The sequence below is a fragment of the Eurytemora carolleeae genome, unplaced genomic scaffold, assembly GCF_000591075.1.
Source record: "Eurytemora carolleeae unplaced genomic scaffold, Eaff_2.0 scaffold392, whole genome shotgun sequence".
Lineage (NCBI taxonomy): Eukaryota > Metazoa > Arthropoda > Copepoda > Calanoida > Temoridae > Eurytemora > Eurytemora carolleeae.
The window spans coordinates 107999-126212 of record NW_019396285.1 but is presented as its reverse complement, the minus strand read 5'-3'; the positions used below and the strand labels follow the sequence as shown (position 1 = coordinate 126212).

The 18214-nt window shown below is 31.8% G+C and overlaps 1 protein-coding gene across 1 annotated transcript; it reads right to left on the bottom strand.

Moving 5' to 3' along the window:
• Window positions 1–5966: 5966 nt before the first annotated feature.
• Window positions 5967–18213, bottom strand: LOC111700168 (cytochrome P450 307a1). The gene is made up of 11 exons (XM_023470998.1): window positions 18034–18213; window positions 17693–17967; window positions 14209–14371; window positions 13663–13769; window positions 13490–13564; window positions 13206–13313; window positions 12256–12453; window positions 12002–12093; window positions 9600–9799; window positions 9011–9242; window positions 5967–8756 (listed from the first exon to the last, which is right to left on the bottom strand). The coding sequence occupies exons 1-11, from the start codon at window positions 18044–18046 to the stop codon at window positions 8657–8659; spliced, it is 1563 nt and encodes a 520-aa protein (XP_023326766.1). The 5' UTR covers window positions 18047–18213; the 3' UTR covers window positions 5967–8656.
• Between the last annotated feature and the right edge of the window lies 1 nt (window position 18214).

The window sequence follows — 18214 nt, the reverse complement described above, 5'->3', positions numbered from 1 at the left end:
TTACTTTTCTGTACTTAGCTGTACTTGGTTAATAAATGTTTAGCACAGGAAACCCTCGAAAAAATGTACGCTAAAACTGTTTCCAGGACAAATGTTAACAAATTCAGTGGTCCACGTGCTAAAATGAACACGACCCCAAATTCTTTTTTTTGATCTCACTCCGCGGCAAAGAGAATATTTTTCTGGGTGGTTTATTTACTTATTTTCTTGATTTTATCTTTAATCTGTGATCAACAGTTTCGGATTAAATCCTAGTGAACAGTCCCATGTTTCCAATATTTATCAATTTAATAAAAGGTTTATTAGATATTAAAACTATATATTGATATATTTTTACCCTTACTGCAGGGTGTATGCTGTACATACACATTTAATCTAAAACCAATATGTGTAGTGTACATAAACTTGCAGTGTATGTACACAATTTACATTTATAATGTATATAAAACTTATCTTTCCCCATAATGACTGACTCAGGGGAGAAAATGCTCGTCAAATGTACGAAAGAAAGTAAACAAAGGAAAAGACTTGATACGCATATTAATGATGGGAAATGTATATAAACAGTTACAATTCACAGCCAAAAATATTTACATTTATTTTTTTCCTTTACCTTGCATCAATATACTTCCTTTTTTTACTTTCCTGACAAAAATGTATCATATCATAAAATGAGTGCGTGCTGTACTGCGCAGTACAGTACATAGCGTATTCTGTAAATTGTACTCGGTGTATTGTACAATGTACACAATAAACTATATTTCATCAAAGACTAAAGGGTAACCTTACAACTGACGGCGAATTTTCCGGATTTTTTTTACATTTATGGTTCTCTGCCACTGTACACTTTTAAATCATTAGAAATGCTTATTCAAGAACTATAGTAAAGCTCAGCAGAAGACCAAACCTTCAAATCGTCACACTGAAAATGTTTCAGATCATCATTAAAGTTTACAAATTACTCTGACGTAGTAGGATGTATATACTCAGGATTTCTAGTTTTATTTTAAACAACCAAATAGTAGTCCCTTAGCTGTCCTGCGTTACACTAAAATGTAAACAACCCCTTGTACCCTTTCCTAAGATGCAAATGTATGGTGTATACACTGTACAGTACTACTCAATACATTACACATGCATAATGTATTGTGTACAGTGTACACTTAATTCTGTTCTTCTCCCTTCTTTTGTTTTCTTCATGCATCATACCTTTCTTCCTTTTATTTATGTGCATCCTACCATTCTTCCTTTCATTGATCCATCCTACCTTTCTTCCTTTCATTGATGCATCCTACCTTTCATCCTTTATTGATGCATCCTACCTTTCTTCCTTTATTGATGCATCCTACCTTTCTTCCTTTCATTGATGCATCCTATCTTTCTTCCTTTTCTTCCTTTCCTTAATGCATTCTACCTTTCTTCCTTTCATTAATGCATACTACCTTTCTTCCGGTCCTTAATACGTTCTACCTTTCATTCTTTCCTTGATGCATCCTACTATTTTTACTTTCCTTTATACATCCTTCTTTTCTTCCTTTTTTTTTGATGCATACTACCTTTCATCCTTTCTTGATGCACCCTACATTTCTTCTTTTTATTAATGCATTATACTTTCTTCGTTTCCAAGATACATCCTTCCTTTCTTCCTTTCTTTGATGCATCCTACCTTTCTTCCTTTCCTTGACACAATTGTAAAAATACCGAATTTTTGTGATTTTTTGTTTACAGTTTTTAATGCTAGTGTTATATAATTGAACCTTTCTAATCGGCTCATCTTGATGTTTAAGTATAAATTGTAAACTCAATAATCATGTACTTCCTATAAACCCTAGTACATGCATCTCAGCATTATATATATATGTATGTATAATGTATAGAATGTACATTGTACATAATAGTTTAACGCACAGTAACAATTGTACAGAGAAACACTGTAAAACTCACGTGTTTTATAGTGACATGAATAAAGTGAAATATTTATAAACAAAACGATTCCATTTTCTTTCTTTTTTCAAAAATCTGTGTTGAAATTTAGATTATTCTTAAGTACTTCTCCTGATTGTTGTTGTTCTGGGACATTTATTCTTTTTTATATTTGGTTTGGTTGAGTATTTACTAGATATGATGAAAAAATAGTAATGTTATTTCTGTCCTACGGCATTTCCGTCCTTCGATCGATACTTCGGACCTACTACAACATCAGACCTACGACAGCTGGAGTTCGGATGTACATTATATTTTGTTAATTATACGTGCAGGAACCTCAGATCTAGTCAATTATAATTGACAGTTCTACCGTAAGGATCACTGTTCCGGTTGCACACAAATTTGTAGGTCGGATGCACAATTTTCATAGGTCAGATACACACTTTTTGTATGTCGGATGCACACATTTTTTAGGTCGGAAGCACAACTTTTGTAGGTCGGATGAACACAGTTTGAGGTCAGAGGCACAACTTTCATAGGTCGGATGAACATATTTAATTGTATGTCGGGTGCACACTTTTCATAGGTCGGATGTTAGGTAATAAAAAAATGTTTATGAAAACGCACAGACGCACGGAAAAGATGACATATAACCCCAATTTTGATTTTGGGGCAGTTTACACCAATACACAAAATGGTGGTTTTACACTCTGTCCATACTTAATTTTACTCTCTGTAAATATTTTCTGCGAAAAGTATCAAAACGACCAATCTATATTTTTGAGTGAAAAAAACGCATGTTTTTTGTAAATCTTTTGCGTTTCGTAAAAAAAATATTCAACTTTCTGAATAAGAAAAAGAATGAAAAAGCTCTAAATGCGGAAATTAGATTTAGATGAAAAATATTAGATTTAGATTTGAGGAATTTTTCTGAAATAAAAGAAATGGTTTTGGCATAAAATCTAAGGTAATACCAGTGGTGAAGTAAAAGTGAAAAAATATTTTTGAATATTTTTAAATATTTTTAAAACTTCAAAATCTGCGACAGTTTGATTAAATTTTCTTTTATAAAGAAGCAACTTTGATCATAAAAGTAAATAAAGAAACTACAGGGTGTTTTAGAATTAGTGTGTTTTTTTTCATTTCAGGAAGATAAAAATCCACCTACAGTAGGTAGAAAATCAACCAGTACTTCTTCAAAACTTTACATTGCAAAACTATTTAAAAATCAGGAGTAATTCCAAACTCTTTTGTGTTGACCAGAATGTGGGTATTTTTGAGAATCACACAAGTAAAGCCAATATGTGACCAAACATGGTGATAACTATAGATCTTTTAGAAACTGTATATTTGTAGAGATCTAATAAATACTTTTTACATATAAAAGTTCTGATTCTTATGTTTGTGATAAAAAAATATATTTTTTCAAAAATACCTTATCTTATACGTCCGTTGTAGGATTATCCATTATTTTGAGATAGTTTCGCAATTTTATAGTTTTATACATATATAGTATAGGCTTTTGGTGGTTTTTTTTCTATCTCTTAACGAAATGAAAAATGACACTTTTTCAAAAACACCCTGTATATAGTTGAATATTTTATAAATTATATACAAAATAGAAATACTTCTAGTTGAGAAGTACACTCAAAAAACCTGTTCTAAGAGGGGTAGCACAATAAAGTTCTCTGTAAGGAAAACTAGTCCTAAAATTTGGCACCAAAAATGTCCTGTGGTAAAAAAGTTTCGGTAAATATAAAAGTCCTACCATTTTGAGACTTTATTTTCTAGGACTTTTCTTCAGGGAAAAAAGTCCCAGGAATCTAGAACACATGATTTTATTTATTTCCAGTTTAATTTTTTCTAGGGACTTTTTTCCCCAAGTTTTAATTTGAAGGTTTAGATTTGAAATAAATTGCTTTTTACAAATCTGTTACTACATTTTTACAAATCTGTTACTACATTTTTTTGATAATTGGAAAATTTGGTTTTAGTTAAGAAGTCTTCACCGCTTTAAACAATATATTAGTATTCAATTATATCATGCAATTTTACAGTGATAGCGACAAGGTTTTTAGATATAAAGTATATTGCCTTTTCCTAAATACTTTTTGTTGTTTCTTGATTGGATGTTACCTCTCTCGCATTTCCCGCAATTTCCTGTATCTTTAATTAGAGACTTTTGCCTTTAAGAGGCTGTTAACGAATAAATAAAGGTGATACAAATATTTCTATGATCTCAGTTTAAACTTTCCTCGAAAAATTTAGCCGGAAACCAGTTTTAAAGCGGGAGAGCCATGTGGTACTTGCAGGGGGGGATTCAGGAAATTGCGCCGGGGGGGGGGGCTTAAATTTTTCTTCTTTCTAGAGGAGGGGGGGGGGGGGCTCAGCACCCGTTGGGGCCTGAAAACCCTTGAAATCAATAGATTTCATTGGTCCAGGGGGGGGGGCTTAGCCCCCCCTGAATACTCCTCCGGTATTTGACAGCCTTAGTTATAAAAAAATCATTTCGCCAGAAAAATAGTGGAAGACACATTCAAACTTTATTAATGATTCCTTCTCATTGTCTGGGTGACAAAAAAAAAGTTGTCTAAGAGTCGGATACAAATTGTAGTTCATAAATGATAATGTGGTTCCGTGACTCCGGTCTCATCTTGGTGCCAATTCCGCTAGTTCACGTATACTATCTACGTCATATTTCTAGAACCTCGGCGGAAAAAAAAGTAGTTCTGTTCTCATTCTTACATAAAACCCGAGATTTGGAACGGCTAATTAAAGTCAACTTTTATTTGCTGGGACATTCATTCTATAAATAGGTCGTTCAGTAAACACATGTAATGTCAGTTGCACCAAATTTGACAAGGCGTAGGAGTTGTTTTCTTTTTTTCGGATCCTACAAGGATTTAGGACAGCTGCAGGTTTATCCGTAAAAGATGAGACTTCAAATACGACTGTGCAAAAATTATATTGTCTGTAAAATTGTGTCTTTCATTACCAAATAATTTAATCAGCCATTTCAAGGCTTTATCTGAGACATAATAATTATCTTAACCTTGGAATAGTCATATCTTTAAAGTTTCAAGTCGTCCTTCAGCCTCGTCCTTTGGAGGTAACCCTACCACTCCTGTATGCAGAGTCCATTAGCGTCTGATCCAATCAGGGCTCAGTATTCTGAACCAACAAAAATAGTATGGCAGTATCATCTATCTCTCTATCTATCTCATTATCCAATCAGAGTTATGAATCGGCGCTATCAGTAAATGGAAATATTTACTGAAATCATAGTGCGGCATATGACAAAGATTTAAATATCTGGTTAGAGCAAGAGATTTGTTTACTATCTCTTGTTTACTTACGATAAAACTAGTTCCTGTGATGTCTTTATTTTATCAGTAAAGAGCAAATTGTAACAAACATATTACTAAGAGTACAGCATACATGAAACGTGGAACCAAGAACAACTAAAATATTCCCAGAGATTAAACTAAAACTTTATACAATCATAATTATGTAATTTAGAGAATAGAGAACTTGTTTATTAACAGGGATCAAGTGCAAACCGAATTTTAAGGCTAGGATAAAGCAAGGGCGGCTCTAGGACGAAAGGTAAATCAAGGATGAAGGATGTATCTAGGATGTATCTAGGATGCAGGAGGTATCTAGGATGAAGTATCTAGGATGAAGGAGGTATCTAGGATGAAAGATGTAGCTAGGATGAAGGATGTATCTACGATGAAAGATGAAGGATGTATCTAGGATGAAGGATGTATCTAGGATGAAGGATGTATCTAGGATGAAGGATGGGCCTGTATTCTAAAACTATGATCCTAGTTTCTTATTGTCCAGCTCCCCGACAACAATGCCGTTTGTTTCTTTAATAAAAAACTTTTTACTTTTTGTTTACAGATTAAATCAGGTCTGAGGTTCCGGGTAAGAAAAAGTAAAAATACACAAAGGAATTATTTTTAAAACGTGATTTATATTTTGTTTTTAACATTTTCTTGGATATTGTTTTTAAAATAAATACTTTAACACGAGCCCTGTATATATTTAAAAATGTATATTACTATAATACAGTGAACAATAAAGAAAATACAATCAGGCCCAATTAGCCTTTTATAAATTTGTGAAATTTAGATCAAATTTGAAATATTGAAAGTTTTGGGAATTTTTAGAAAAATTAAAACAAAGCAAAAGCTAAAGGTTCTTTTTACATGAGGGTGCAATGCACATTACACAGGATTTAAATCAATGGTTTAAAAATGAGATTTCAGTTTTAAATATAAGTCTGAATGTTTCAGTTCAAAGGATCCTTTGCGTTGAATATAAATCCACAAAAAAAGACACATCTCATTGTTTATCATTGACTGTAGACGTAATCTGAGTCACAATAGGGAATATATTATCGTTTCTTATCTTTCTTATAAAGAGAACCCAGAAATATCAAATTTTAAATAGAATAACGAGGATAATTTTTTTTCATTTTGCGAAAACACTGGTTTAAAGGCTACAGGTGTGAATCGGCCATTCCCCTCTGTATAGATGCCACTTGAAATTACGTTGACACTCCCTTTAATGGAGATATTTCTTTTACGTTGACAGTCCCTTTAAGCCAGGATGTGTTATATTTGAACCATGTGGTACTCTGGAAAAAATGGAGATATTTCTTTTACTTTTAGCGAATGGTTTTTCAATGTTGAGCTTGCTGAAACATCGATAGGATAAAGAGTAAAAGAAAACAATGTATATAAATTCTACTTTGTTCAAGAAGCAGAAAGAAATTTGAAAAATATTTTATTCAAGAGTATTGTGGTTTTAGAAATTAAGGTTATCAAATATTTAAAACTCAATTATTATCTCTGATCACGATCCAAGTCAAAGGAAAGAAATTCAGTTTAAACGAAATTTCAGAATATACCATGCATACAGGTTACTTTATTTAAGAAATACACAAAAAAAAAGAAAACCATTGATATATAAATTTTCCTATTTACGGTATAGTTTTTTTGTGAGAATTTAGAAAAGTAAATATTAAAAATTGATTTTATTCTTTCAAAAATAACTCAAGCTAGCCAAGAAAAAGGAAAATCTAGGTCTAGATAGTAGAGAGAGAAAATAATCTAGGTTTACTAGTTCGTATGAAAGATAATCTAAGTTCACTAGGATAGTAGAGAAGATAATTTAGGTTTAATAGTATAGTAGGGAAGAGAATCTAGGTTTATTAGTTAGTGGAGCAGATAATTTAGGTATAATAGTAAAGTAGGGAAGAGAATCTAGGTTTATCAGTTAGTGGAGCAGATAGTTTAGGTTTAATAGTATAGTAGGGAAGAGAATCTAGGTTTATTAGTTAGTGGAGCAGATAATCTAGGTCTTGTAGTATAGTAGGGAAGAGAATTTAGGTTTAGTAGTATGGTAGGGAAGATAATCTAGGTTTACTAGTTAGTAGGGCAAATAATCTAAGTTTACTAGTTAGTAGGGTAGATAATCTAGGTTTATTAGTATGGTAGGGACGATAATCTAGGTTTACTAGTCAGCAGGGAAAAGAATTTAGGTTTACTAGTTAGTAGGGCAGATATAATCTAAGTTTACTAGTAAACAAACCAACAGATATAAGTGTAAAGTTTATGTACAGTAGTACAGCAATGTTTAATTTGTCCCTGTACGTCCATCAATAAAAGTAAACAAACAAATGCCCCGAAAATTGAATAATTTACAAAAAATAATAATGAACCAAAGCTGGATAAAACAACAAAACTAAGATGGAGAACATTTAAATATAATTCCGAGATTTAAGCTATTTTAAGCCAGTATGATTTGAATATGCGCATGGGGGGGGGGGTTAGAATTCAAGGTTCAAAGTGAAAAATTTAAAGGATAAGTTTCTTACCGTGAGATCGCAAAATCACAAATATTACAATTCTTTTAAAAAAAACTTCTGATTCATTGATTTAAAATATTTCTCCATATCTGGGGGATTTCTGTAAAAGTAAGTCAGAGTAAAAACTCTAAACTTGTAAAGAATGATCAAAATAACTTTTCTTTAATAAAGAATTTAATGTATCTAAGTTAAACCCCCTGTTGGCTTTCAGATAAATAATTTATCTTGGAGCAGAACGAGTTAGGCTTTTTCAAAGTGGGTGTGTAACAACAAATTTAAACAATTTTGTTAAAATAAAGTAAAACTTATGGTTTAATTCGGAAATATCAAGATCGAAGTGAAACCAAATAGCGAAAACATCATAAATTGACCGTGATCGACAAATTTAACGATCAAAGCATTAACAAGTCAAACGAAATGGAAGGATTCTTTCAGATAGTATTATGGCTGGTTGTTTCGAATGAATATTGTAAATAAGATAATAAATAGATATGTACGTACATTGTACAATGTACATAGTGAAAAGCAAATGTAATGCAATACTGTTCTCTGCAAACAAAGAGTTTCTGTACACTTGTATATATCATGTACAGATGCGTATACATATGTAAAGGATGTTTTTATATGTACAATATACATACACATTATACATGTACAAGTTGCAGTAACATACACAGGTTCTTTACATATACTTTTACTATACATAGTTTTGTACCCATGTACATTGTACATGATTCTATCAACATGTTCAAATTATATACACATGTACAGTTTCCATACATATGCACAGATCCCATGCAAACGTACAGATGATATACACATGTACAGGCTTTGAACACATATACAGGCATTCTATTGTTGTACAGATGAGAATTGAAAGAAGTAAGGCTGGGTCGGAAGAGCTAAGAATCCTACAGGTATTTCAGGAATATCAGATTCAACTCTTTTGTTCCTAAAACAAATAAAAACCGTTAAAAAGTCTTTTCCATAAACTCTCTGATCCTAAATCTTGTTAACGAAACGAAGTAAAGATAAAAAAATAATTTAAATTTGAAATATCAAAGGTTTGCACTATAAGGTTGCAGGTTGCAAAGATATAGGAAGTTCTTAACATTCCCACAAACATCACTTTTTTCTACACAAATATGTGGCTTATTTTCTTGACCCAAATAAAAGAAAAAGCAAAAAATAGGATGAGAAACTTACCTGATAATCGCTGCAATGATACCGGTGGTTACAATGGTAACTATCTTGTATCCTATACAGGATCTCCGTCCTGATGAGAAAGGCTGGAAATGTGATGGTTTCATAAATTTCCCAGTTCTCTGGTCTATAAATCTGTCCGGATTGTATTCCTCCGGGTTGGTCCAGAGTGTCTCGGAAAAGTTAGTGTAGTGATTGTTAATTATAACAACAGTGTCCTTGGGAACAAAATAGTCTGAAACAAAAACAAATGAGTTAAACAAAAAACTATGACAAGGCCATAGTTTGCGTCAAATATATTTATGTAGATAAAAATAAAAATCTTATATTTATGTTTAATGTTATGTTTATAAGAACGGAGGGCAAGATTTTTGTATCTAAAACCTGTATTTTCAGCCCTCACGCGATTCATTTCTCCCTAGACGCGACGGTTCAACCTTAGACGTCTGATATCTCATTGCAGCCAAGAGTGGGCAAAATTTCTCGATTTAAGAAGTTAAACTTCAATTTTATTGCTTTTATAGTGGATATCAAGCTAAGCGCTTTCTTCTTTAAAAGTGTTGCCCTTGGATTAAGAAGAATTAAAAGAAACCTCCTAGAGTAGTGTTAGAGTTGGCCATATGAGGAACTATTGCTGAGCAGGTGGTTCGGAGAGTTTCATGGAAGCAAGCCTTCAGATAATGAATATTTCCAACATCGTAGCTGCTCATCCTGGCAGCTCCAACCTCCTTCTCTATCTCAGCTCGGAGCTTCTCTTGAACCTTAGGGTTATCTGTTATGTCCCGGAGCATTCTAGAATATATATTATTAATATGACAAAAAGGCAAAAGAAACTGATTAATCGTCTCAAACTCTAATTTGAAAGCCCTTTGTTTTCGGCGTGGTTGAGTTACACTTTGATATTTCAAATGTTGAGCATCTTTTCATCCTGATGGTGTAAATCTTTGATATTCAAATCTTTGAAAAGAGCTGGTTTTGCTGCTTTTTTGTTTCCTACTGGAACAAGTCAAGCTGCATGTGTGTATTATTGTATCCTACTGAATACAAGAACTGGTTTTTGTGTTTTATTGTATCCTACTGTATACAAGAACTGTTTTTGTTTTGTTTTATTGTACCTTACTGTATGGAAGACATTATAGTTTCAGTAGAAGTAAATATTTCCATTTACTTATAGCGCCGATTTAAGGATTCATATCTCTAATTGGATAATGCAATTTCTATTGGTTCAGAATAGACAACAAACACATGACTGAACCCTGATTGGACCAGGTGCTTATGGACTCGGCATACTAGAGTGAAGAACTGATTTTCGTGGTTTTATTTTATCCTACTGTATACAAGAACTGCTTTTTGGTGTTTTATTGTATCCTAGTGAATACAAGAACTGGTTTTCGCGTTTTTATTGTATCCTACTTTATACAAGAACTGCTTTTTGGTGTTTTATTGTATCCTACTTTATACAAGAACTGCTTTTTCGTGTTTTTATTGTATCCTAATGTATACAAAAACAGCTTTTTGGTGTTTTATTGTATCCTACTGTATACAAGAACTGGTTTTTGTGTTTTTAATGTACTGTATACAAGAACTGGTTTGTAAGTTTTTAAAATTCAAATATAATTTCACTGCAAAATTATTGGACACAATGTTTTTATTTCAAAAGATTGAGGACAAATTTACGATTTAAATTTCAAAGATCTAGGAATTTATCCATTTCATTTATTCTCTCAACCATCGATAAATATCAAAAATTATCTGTAACAACTAGTTTAGTTTCTCTAGAATCGATATATTTAATTTCTAGATTAGAATCCAGGAAACCCGGCCGAAAACAATAAAATCAGAAAATGCTTGAATTTGAATTGAATATTCAGTATCCTGTTGGAAAAGGTTTCCACCAATACTGAATTTAGTAGAACATTAAATAAATTAAATTTATTGGCTCCCAGATATTATAATATTCATCCGCTCTTTCAATTCGTTTCTTATCTATATCTTACTATAATTCCTAGATCATCTTATCCTAACATTGAACACTGTAATCATCCTTAATTCTCTAGTAAAACTTAATTTTTTTATTTCTTAAAAGGAGTGACCGGCTATGTAAGGTAGTTGAACTAAGTATGCAATGTTGTGGAAAACTTCTTTTTAAAAATCTGTAAATCCTGAGTTCGAGCTCAAATTCGTCGTTCAAAACTCCTATTTTGGGGGTGGATACGTTTTCAGAATTAGTTTTTAAATTGTTAAATAACGACAAAATAAAATTTAAAAAAATTCTACAATTTGAACGTCAAATTTACGCTCAAACTCAGGATTTACAGATCTTTAAAAAGTTAAATATGTCTTAAAAGAATCCGGAAGAAGTTTTCCGCAACACTGCATACTCAGTTCAACTACCTTAAATAGCCGGTCACTCCCTTTAAAATATATACAGGGGTCCAACAAAACATGATAGTAAGTAAATAGTTTAGAATGTCTTCTTCCATCATTTGTTGTTGTTTAATACCAAAGACAATAACAAAAATATTATATAGGAGTCATATTATAGTAAAATTAATTTCAAAGTAAAATATACTTGAGCAAAAGATATTTTAAACGAAATAAACTGCAAACAGCCTTTATATCTAAGACAATGGAAGACGACATTCAAAACTATGTACCGACTGTCATGTTATGTGGAACACCCTGTACATTAGTATTAGCCGACAACCATCATTGCATGAAATAATGGTCGACGCTCCTCACCACCGACATGAAACAATGGTCGACGCTCCTCACCACCGACATGTATGACTTAATTCCAATTTTGATATCTGCCATGATCAAAAACTAAATATTTTGATATCTGCCATGATCAAAAACTAAATATTCAGTCCAATATGTCTAATCATAATCTTAAATTCTCAAATAATCTACTCTTATGAATCTAGAATTGATGGTTAATTGCATTCGACATTTCTGACACATCTTTAGTGATATTTACTCTTGTTAGGTGACCTTATCGTTATATTAGAGACTGCGCAGTGTCCTCCCAGGATATCCTCCAGAGCGTACAAAGCACACTCTCGGTTCAAGGTCGTCTCAGGGTCCTAACAAAACAGCGTAACATTTTTTAGTTTTTTATTGATAACTTGTAGTATATTATGTTTAACTAGATGTGAAATGTCTAGATGTGTAGAATAATTTCACATTTTATTCCATATTTGATAAGGAGCATTTTGAGTTAGCAATTATTTCTAGTGTTTGCTCACCTCATTTGCTTTATCTTCCTCTACTCTGGAGAACAGGCTCCCAACCAGGTTCTCCTGGTCGGAGCTCAGGTTGTTCTGCAGGATAACATCCATCACGTATTTTCTGATAGAACGACATTGAGATTTAACTCCAAGCATCTGAAGCTGCATGAGAATCATTAACTCCGGGATAAAGTCCACAGCGCGTCCATTGTTCACCTAGAGTAAAGTAGGAGATACAGATTAAGAAAGAATAAAATTTAACGAGAAAATGGAATGAATGGAGTAATAAGAAAGAAAAGGAAAAAGAAAGAATGGAAGAAAAAAAATCAAAGAAAAAGAATAAAAGAGAAAGCATTTAAAAAATAATTAAGGAAGAGAAAGAAAGGATGAGAATAAATGAAGGAGAATGAACGGTAGAGTAAGAATGGAAGATAATGAATGGAAGAGAAAGAATGGAAGAGAAATAATGGAAGAGAAAGAATGGTAAAGAAAGAATGGTTGAAAAAAAATAGAGGAGAAAGAATGAAAGAGTAAGAAAGGAAGAGAAAAAATGGAAGACAAAGAATGAAAGAGCAAGCATGGAAGAATAAGAAACGAAGAGAAAAAGAAAAGAGAAAAAATGAAATGATACTGAATACGGTTTTTTCAGAATAAAGGATAATTTTGAAATACTGAAATTATGTTAAAACAAGATGTACGGTATTAGATACTGATACTGATATTAATACTGATACTAATACTGACGCTAATAATAAAAAAGTAAAAATAGAGTATTGAATTCTTTGTTATAACGGGACTAAACATTCTAAAAACAGAATAATACTAGATTTCTAGATAAATTGAATTGAGTTTTCTAAGTAGTTTCTAGATAATGGATAAAGTTTCTAAGTAGTTTCTAGATAATGGATAAAGTTTCTAAGTAGTTTCTAGATAATGGATAAAGTTTAGAAGTGAAGTTAGCTGCATACCTCCCAAAACACTTTATCAAATAGATCTACGTATTTATTGTGCTGCAAGTCTGTGTAATCCTTGCGCTCAGTGTCACAGAAATATCCATTGAAAATGTTGCTACACGCCTAAAATAAAAAAGATGTGATTTAAAACGATGTCAATTTATGTAATTCGTAAACTTTAAAGTTTGTTCTTTGAATAATAGAATTAGTCTTCTTTTATTTAAACTCACAAATATGATTTAATAAAGAATAATTGCGGCAAAAAGTTAAATCTGCGAAATATTTACAGGATTTCCAACCTTTGAAAGGTAGAGTTTGATATCAGTGTTCTGGTTCAAATGCTCCAGGAAAATATCCAGTTCGCTGAAGATTATCTGAAAAGAGTAAGTTTTGAATGTCGTCTTACTGTTGATAAACTCAAAATATCTTGAGCTATTCATTATCTTTTAGTTTACTTCCAAAACTATAGTACCTGATCCAATTTATCGTATGACAGGGTATTCCTCCGAGGAAACGTGTGCGCTGCAAGTAGATTCTTTCTGATTTTCTGTATCTCGTCGTAATCACAGAAAGCCAGAGCTAAAGTTAAAAACATTGCAGCATCAAAATCGATTTTTTTTTCTTTCTTAAAGGGAGTGTTCACGAAAAATGAAAGGGGGTATAGGTTTACGGCGAAAAATAAGCGCTTTTGATCACTACTAATCTTACTTCTATCTGTTGCGTCTATAAGGAGAAAGTTATTAAAAACGACTCACACCGAAGAACGCAGCGTCCATACAAATTCGGAAATATGCAAAATTCAACTCGGATCGTAAACAAATCAACTTAATTCCAAACAAATCATTTAGATATTACAAACAGTAGTCATCGATTATTTTTCGACGCATTCGGATAAAGTTAATATTTCAAAATAATTTTGATTTTGTTTTTTAAAATAATTTTCGCTGGCGCTGGATTTTCGAACATTCCTGGATAATATGAAAATGTCGTCTTCATTATTAAAAACTCGAAAAATTACCGTTTTGTTTTGAACCTCCGAACATCAAGTGGAATCGGAGGAAGTTGGGTCGAGCGTCGAAGTGTTCTCCCCTCTCTATGAGAACCTGATGGATCAACCATTCATCGGATACTGAGATACAATCTGTAGTTCCTAGCCGCAGGGAGATCACATTCCCGTACTCCTAGATATTCATTGTATTTAAGATTTAAATACAAGTTTTATCTAATAACGTTTGCCTTCGATAAAAATAAAAGAGAAAAATGTCACATTTAATAAATTCTTCAGTTTTTTGATAATTATAGTTTTAAAAACATCGCCTTTGTCATAAAATAGCTATTAAAGATCTAAGACAATCTTGCAGACGTCTCCAATGGTCATATTATGGCAGTCAGAGAACATGAGAAATTAAGAAATTTTGCCCAAAATGTAAGGACTTTACGAACAAAGTTAAGAAAGGTGGATAATTAACGAATTTTGAACTAGCTCAGAGAGCAGTTTGTAAAGTTTACTATATATACAAACATAAAGACCTTGAATGCAAGATGGGATTCACCAGGAAACCTTGAATTTTGGTTTCATGGACATAATCTGAGTGAATATGAAACAGATTCAGGCCTAACATACCGAAATACCTCAATGAAAAATGATTAAGTTGAAACCCAATTTTCATACACTATACGTCAATCTTGTTTATAAAAACAATTTTTTTGTAAGCAAGCAAAGAAAAGGTAATTGCATTTTTTTTGACTTGGGAATGAAACAAATCAGTCATGAAATCGGAGAGCAAAAGGTCTTACTTACAAGAAAAGATTTAAGATTGGCATCTTATTTATGCGAAAAACTTTTAAATTGATCATATCTTTGCGAGACACTTATATATAACTATATTATTGACTATTTTAAAATAATCATCTTATTTTCATTAAAACCCTTATTAAAATTGATTTACACAAAAATACCTTATTATTGATCATCTTATTTTCGTTAAAACTTGAATCTTATTTACACAAGAAACTTTAAGTTTGATTATCTTATTTTCATAAGAAAATTTAAGATGATCATCTTATTTAAACGATCGCAACTAACAAAGGAATTAAGTCTTTTTCCACAAACTCATATTTTCTAGTTTCTATAACTTTGTAACCTGATGGTGTAAAACATCGATATTTCACACTTGGATTATTTGATCGAACAGAATTCGTAGTTTGAAATATCTTGGAAAATCAGAGTTTGTGGAAAAGACTCAATTCCTTTGCCGTTCTGTTAAATGGATGTAGTTTACAGAAGAAAGGGAAAAAACATTTGCTTAATTTTAAAAACAGAAACTTCCAAGAAGTTGAAAATCTTTCTCCCGCATTTTTGGATATTTGGAGTCACTGTGTACATTGTGGAATATATTCAGGAATTTTTTCCGCCGACAACTTTGTTCCATTGTTGGTTGGGTCGGAGGGGGGGGGGGGGGAGAGATAATCAATCAATACTTTGGGACCAGATCTATCAAGATTAGAATTGTGTATGGAAACATGAGTTTCTGGAAACCAACTCTACTGTCTCTAGGAGTGCCCTAAGTTTGGTCAGATACAACAAAACAAGTTTTTTTAAAACTTTTAATAAATACACTATATACAGGCATTCAAACCTTAATCTTACATAAAAAGTTTTTGACCAGAAGAAAGGTCTCCGGTGAACGAACCTTGTTAACCATTTCAGAAAACCTATTTTTTTCAAATTAGAGTTTTGTTCATATCTTTATAATTCTTTTGTTAAATTAAAAAAAATCATATTGTTTTTCTAATATTTTGAAATTAAGATCTATATTTAGTATGTGGACTATACACTGTAAATCTAGAACGAAGTTTTTATATACGAACAAACCTCAGTTTTCTGAATTCATACTTTTTCTTCAGTTATGGCTCACGTGCATTTTGTCCATGAACCAAACCCAAAATGATCAAAGATCAAAAACATTTCTTTATAATCATATTTCAGACCTTTTAACTAGTTTTATTCCTTCTCGGCCTATAATGTCAAATACACAACAAAAATATTGTTGTGGTTTTTTTTTGGGGGGGGGGGATTATTTTGTATTAGTATTTTAGAAAAAATTTCATTAAGTTCATAAAAATTTATCCGCAGGTTTAAAACTGAAATGGTAATAATAGTAATAATAACTAAATAAAAATAAAAGAAATTCCACTAAAAAGAACGAAAAATGAACCATCAAGAAATTTTACTCCTAAACACTTTATTGTGAAAATATCTATTTTGAAAGCTAGCTTTGGCTCAATAGTAGGGGGGGGGGGGCGACAAACCTTCGCACGAATTTATGTATTCTGACACTAATATTTTGACTATAAATCAATGTGTATTAATGATACAGATTTCAAAATATAAAAACTGATTTACAATTCGATCAACTTTGCTTTAGACTTACTCGCTCATCAAGTACTGTCGATGTTAATTCAAGTGACCCTCCAGAGTTTTATTTCTATCCAAAAACGGTTTAAAAATTTTCTTGCAGACTTGCAGCAAATAAAAGGATTTGACTGAATTGAACATATTTTAAGAAAATAACCTGACGATTTCTTCTTTAATGTTTCTAATTTAAAGGAATAAATAATACTGTTGTTAATCGAACATTTAACTCATTATTTAAAATTACGTTTCGAAGCAAAAAGTAGTTGGTCGGCAATCTACATTTATACTTGATGGGTTTAAAAGATAAAAATCTACTGAGGCAATTATTGTAAGACTAAAAGCGGTGGCTTATTAAAAAGCAGAATTGGGTTAAGTCAATCCATTTTTAATTTTTCAAGAACCTCCATAAAATTTCAAAGTTTTTAAAATTTAAAATATATTTTTTTAATATTTTGTAAAATTACAAAGATGTAGACAAAATTAGCTTGAAACTAAAAAAGCAAACTTACAATTTGAATTTTAAGTTAAAATTCGTAGATTTTTTGGAGCCACTTAAAACGAAAATTTCTTGAATATCAAAATAAAGGATTACAAAAATGCCCAACTTTAAACAATAGGAGAAAGAATCCACTAAACTCCTTTCATTTTTTAATCCTTGAACATATCAAACTTCAATATTGACTACTCAAGTTGTAAGTAATCATGTTTTTTTTTCTTTTAATACTATTACTGGAAAAAAATATGTGATTTGTCTTGAGTATAAGTTACGAAATATGTTTTTTAACGAAAATTCTTTGTTCTTGCCTCTTGGTTCGTCACTTTTAGAAAAACACATATTATGATATTGATTTGACAACGAAAAAAAAGTAATTTTAGCTACTATCTTTGCTTGTATATTGCTGATCCAAATCGAAAAATTTAGCCGCAAAAAAAAAGGTTGGCATAATTTTTTGGAAATTAACCATTTTAAACAGAAAATCATTGAAAATTTGTTTAATTGAGAAATGAATTTAGACCTGAATATTGAAAAAAATGTTAAAATCAGAGATTATAAGATGGAATATTTTGTAAAAAACTAACTCACCTCCTTCAGTTTTGTAAGAGCTTGAAAAGGATATTTATCCTGACCCATCAAATACAGGGATCCAATGATAGGATACTTGATGGGACCTGGAGCTTCCTTATACATTACTCCAGCATGTTTATTTTGATGGTTTACCAAGGGTTGCGGAGTCACGAATGGTATATATGAACCGTATATGCAATCCGTCTGAGAGAATCGAATATAATATCTTTTCACTATACTCTTCTTAAGAATTAGGCCTACAAGGATACAGAGAAGGACTGAACTCAGGAAACCTGACATAAAAATACTTAATGTCTCGGTAATATGATTAAACAGATTAGTGTGAGTTTACTGCTTACCTAGTACAAGCATGTTGGAATCCTAGGGTTAGGTTCAGAGAAGATTTATGCTCCGGTAGCTACTGGAGACGGGAGAAGGATAGGAGAAGAAATTTTAAAGTTTCGGATCGAACTGGGATTTGATCTGAACCTGTACCCTAGGAAGATCGTTTAGGACTGGGACAAGAATACTTGTCTAGAA